This window comes from Tupaia chinensis, unplaced genomic scaffold (assembly GCF_000334495.1).
Source record: "Tupaia chinensis unplaced genomic scaffold, TupChi_1.0 Scaffold146140_1, whole genome shotgun sequence".
In the NCBI taxonomy this organism is placed as follows: Eukaryota; Metazoa; Chordata; class Mammalia; order Scandentia; family Tupaiidae; genus Tupaia; species Tupaia belangeri.
Window position 1 is genome coordinate 4,421,419 of NW_006205995.1, and position 5,024 is coordinate 4,426,442.

General features: G+C 38.1%; 1 protein-coding gene across 1 annotated transcript in view; it reads left to right on the top strand.

The window, feature by feature from the left end:
* Positions 1-5,024, top strand: part of CEP152 (centrosomal protein 152) — a 95,260-nt gene that overhangs the window by 73,547 nt on the left and 16,689 nt on the right. The window contains exon 21 of the mRNA XM_014584253.1: positions 1,793-1,925. Within this exon, the coding sequence (XP_014439739.1) occupies positions 1,793-1,925 (133 nt within the window). The remainder of the gene's footprint in view (positions 1-1,792; positions 1,926-5,024) is intronic.

Genomic DNA, 5,024 nt, shown 5'->3' on the forward strand with positions numbered 1-5,024 from the left:
TGTGCGTGCGTGCCCAGGATCCCAAGAGGAGAATGGAGGAGAAGGGATTGCGGCGTGACCATCCGTCCTGGGGGGTGATTTCTCACTTTCTGTCTCTCTGTCTCTCTCTCTGTCTGTCTGGTGAGCGCACGAGCCCTATAGCAAAAACCTCTCCCCCAAGTAAATAAATAAGTAAATAAATAATTAAAAAAAAGAACATGTCATGGAGGTCTGTCAGATGGTTATCTCACAATCAAAATCAAGACTTCTAGAATCAAACATACATAATGTGTTATAAGTAATTAAACATGAACACTTTCTCAATATTGTAAGTTCTGCTCCTTTGGAACTTAGTCATTGTCCATACTCTGAAAATATTGCCTTTCAAAAACGTTAATAAAGTTAATAGCTGTATTACCTGGAGCAGGGGCTGGGACACAGCCACTGTGGCTTCAGCAAGAGTGTTTAATTTAGGTGACCCTCAGTTTCTGTTGTTGAGCTTTGGAGTTCAGTTGGCTTTTCTCAGAGAAGGACATTGTATGTGTGTGTGTGTTTAAAGTATTATGTAAATTTTAAATTATTGTCTTCAATTTGTGGGAGGAGAAGATTATATTATAGTTGTTAATGAATTTGACCCTGCTACAGTAAAAATGTTCTGGATTTTCAAGAGCAATTCAGATTTTATATTGTTTGCCCTGTGATTTGATCACATAAACCATTAAATAGGCCTCAAATTAACTTATATAAATGTGCAAACTTTATCTTCTGTCTTTCTCATAGCTGGTCTACCAGTCCTCTGTCACAAAATGTTCTAGCGTGCAGTATAATGACAGTATTTGTGTTACAGCCTAAGAAAAATATTGGTGATAGTTTAGGCAATATTTTTTTTTAGGGGGATGCTTTCTTTTTGTACTTTTTTAAATTGCCAGACAGTTTGTATACTTACTAAAAATAGAGAGAGAGAGAGAAAGGACTCTCCCAGTGGGGCATGGTGATGCCACAATTTTTTCTCCACTTCTCCATCCTGTTAGGATTTGGGGCATGCATACTCATGGAACTGGCATGTTTTTCAAATTGCTGGGCCCAGGAGTCCAACCTGTCAGCCATGTGGGATCCAACTCCCTTAATTACTAGGCTACGGTCCAGAACTTTTTTTTTTTTCTTTCTTTCTTTCTTTCTTTTTTTTTTTTTTTGGAGAGATTTTCACTGTAGGGCGCGTGCGCTTGCCAGACAGACAGAGAGAGACTAGAGACAGAAAGTGAGAAATCACCCCCCAGGGGGGATGGTCACGCCACAATTTTTTCTCCACTTCTCCATCCTGTTAGGATTTGGGGCATGCATACTCATGGAACTGGCATGTTTTTCAAATTGCGGGGCCCAGGAGTCTAACCTGTCAGCCATGTGGGATCCAACTCCCTTAATTACTAGGCTACGGTCCAGAACTTTTAAAAATATTTTTAATGTTATCATTTAAAAAATATTTTTAAAAAATTGCCAAAAGTTATGTGCACTTGCTGGAGAGAGAGAGAGAGAGAGAGAGATAAAGAAAGTAAGAAAGCACCCCTTGGAGGGGGTGATCACACCACAATTTCTTCTCCATTTCTCCCTTCTTTTGGGACTTTGCACACATACACATTCATGCCCAGTGTGTTTTTTAAGCCACCAGGTTCTGGGTCCAAACTGCACAGTAAGCCTTGTGGAATCCAGCCAACTTAACTACCCCTCCGCTGGCTGGCCCAAATATTATAATTTTAAATATAAAATTGTATAAAGATTATTACTAAGCATTAACTATGAAGATAATTTATTTCAGGGAAGTATTACCAAGACCTCTACAGATGTTACCAGCGAGAGCACTGGTAGAGGAGTCCGGGCAGCCCTTCCTGCACCCACTTCTGGACATGACGCTCAACCCTTGGCCTTGCAGGAAACAGAAGCAGAAGCTGGTAATTGGGTTTTGTTCTCACTGGTCTTTGTGACACCCATAATTACCGTTCTAGAAGGTCACTGTGAGGATAAAAGATCAAAGCTGTGAACAGTTTTCTGAGTGAACAAATGAGTTATGTGACTCTGACTTAATTTGTGTCCTCTCCCTAGATTTTATTTTGTGTTTGGATGAAATCAGGGCTGAGTTAGGCCCTCTTACTTCTATCTTTTTATGGGTTTCCCTCCATTCACAAGTGATTCTTATTACATGGAGAATGAGAATTTTAATAGAGAAGTCATGTTTTTCCATTGAGAAATCCTAGGTTTCACAAAAGAAAATTGCTAAATAAGAGAATTTCTCATTCAGATTTCTAGAGTTTATTTCAACTATTTAAAAAGAAATCTTTCTGAAGTATATTAGATATTTTCTGATTTATTTGTGAGTTTTTAAAGAGCAGTGGCAGTGTTTTTAATCTCCTTACCAACACATGCACTTGGTAAAATGAATGGTATGTACACAGTTTATGTTCCTTGGACATTTGATCATGTTTGGAATACCCTGATAATTATAATCTATGAAATGGATGGGAACAAGTTTTTGATATTATTTGGCTTTGTGAAGTTCTCAATATGAAAGAAATCAGTTTTGTAGAGAGAAAAATTATACCATGAAAGGATTTATTTTCCTTTCTCTCATTTCTCTTCCCTTAAAAACAAACATATTCTCAAATTAGTTATAAAGTATTAAATAATCAAAAACATACATTAAGTGATAAAGTCCTTTATAGTCCTACCACCCAAGTACCACTGTTGATTATTTGGCTATATTCTCTTAAAATATATATATGTGTATGTATATATATATATATATTTTTTAAGTAATTTAAACTTTAATTGTGAACTACTTGATACTTGCTAAGAATATATATATATAATGCATATGTAAGTCATGAAGTCTAACAACCAAGAACTTACTATTCAACTTAAGAATCAGTACACCACCAGTACCCTTAAGCTTAATTCTATTCCTGCAACTTCTTCTAACATGAGAAAACAACTATTCAGATTTTTAAAAACTATTTTCTTGCTTTTATTTTGTTTTGGTCAAATATATGTGTCCTCAAAAGATAGCTAATTGCTGGTTTTTGTTTGTTTGTTTCCCCTTTAGCACTATAAAATGGTTTAATACTCATTATAGTCTTCTTAGCATTATAAAATGGTTTAATACTCATTATAGTCTTCATAATTTGCTATTTTTTTTTTGGGGAGAGGTTTTTGCTATAGGGCGCGTGTGCTCGCCAGACAGACAGAGAGAGACAGAGAGACAGAAAGCGAGAAATCACCCTCCAGGGGGGATGGCCATGCCACAATCCCTTCTCCTCCATTCTCCTCTTGGGATCTTGGGCACGCACACACACGTGCCCGGCATGATTTTAAGCCACGGGGCCCAGGACTCGAACCGTGGTTGACTACGTGGGAGTCCAGCGACATAGCCATTATGCTAACTGCTGGTCCCATAATTCGCTTTTTTTTAAGAGAGACTTTTACTGTAGGGTATGTGTGCTTGCCGGAAAGAAAGAGAAAGACAGAAAGTGAGAAATCACTCGTTGGGGGGATGGCCACGCCACAATCCCTTCTCCTCCATTCCCCTCTCAGGATCTTGGGCACGCACATGTGCTCAGCACGAGCTTTGTGCCACTGGTCTGGTACTCAAACCGCAGTTGACTAAGTGGGAGTCCAGCAATGTAAACATTATGCCATCCACTGGTCCCCACGATTTGTTTTTTAACACCGTATTACTAACGTTTGTGTTAATGCATATAGCTCTAGTTTATTCATTGTCATTGCTATATATTATTCTGTTGTATGAATGCACTGTAGTCAGTTTATTGTGGTCTTGTCAATGGGCATTTGAATGGTTTCCAACTTTACAAAAATATCTTAAATGAAAAATATAAATTCAGTATAGGATTTTAATATGATGCGTCATTGATAGTTTTGGTGCTTATGAACATTAATAGCATCATTTAAATGAAACTGTAAAATAGGGGAAGTGTTAAGATGATTTTGTGGAACTAATGATTTTACATTAACGTTTTGGATATTGGCCCTGAGCCTATGTCAACTTATATTCCTAGTTTATTATATCACTTATATTAATAGTAATAATTACCTCTTGTATCATTTTTGTAGCTTCTCTTAGTTTTATGTGCTCTGTTACTAATGACAGTAGGTATTTATTGTATCCTAGCTTTATGCCAGATACTGGGGCAAACTGTTTGTACATTTATGTCTCTCAACAGTTTTAAATCTTTTTTTTGTTTTTGTTTTTAGATTTTTGCTATAGGGTGTATGCAACTTTCTTTCTTTTTTTTTTGGAGAGGTTTTTCGCTATAGGGCGCATGCGCTCACCAGACAGAGAGAGACAGAGAGACAGAAAGCGAGAAATCACCCCCCAGAGGGGATGGTCACGCCGCAGTCCCTTTTCCTCTTGGGATCTTGGGCACGCACGTACACATGCCCAGCGTGAGTTTTAAGCCACCGGGTCCGGGACGCGAACCATGGTCGACCACGTGGGAATCCAGCGACATAGCCATTACGCTAACTGCTGGTTCCCACGTGTGCACTTTCTGAGAGACAGAGAGATAGAAAGTGAGAAATCATCTCTCCAGGAGGGAATGGCCATGCCACAATCCCCTCTCCATTCTCCCAGGATCTTGGACACACACACACACACACACACACACACGTGCTTGGTGTGAGTTTTACTCAACCGGGTTGGAACTTAAACCACTATCCACGTGGGAGTCCAGAGACATAACCATTGTGTCATCTGCTGGTCCCTTAAATCGTTTTTTAAACATGGGGATAATTTCCAGCTCACTGAAAAGCAGCAAAAATAAAAATAGTGTGTCCTTTAACCAGACCTGTATTTTCCAAGAATAGGAATACTTTATTTCATAGCCTTAGTATAGTAAATGTAATGTTAAAATATTGAATCAATTTATAGTTTGTATTCTAATTTTGCCAATTTGCCCAGTACTATTTGGTATAAATATTTTTCGCTTCCAGTACAGGAATCCATTTGTGGTAAAAGATTACATCATGTTTCTTTAGTT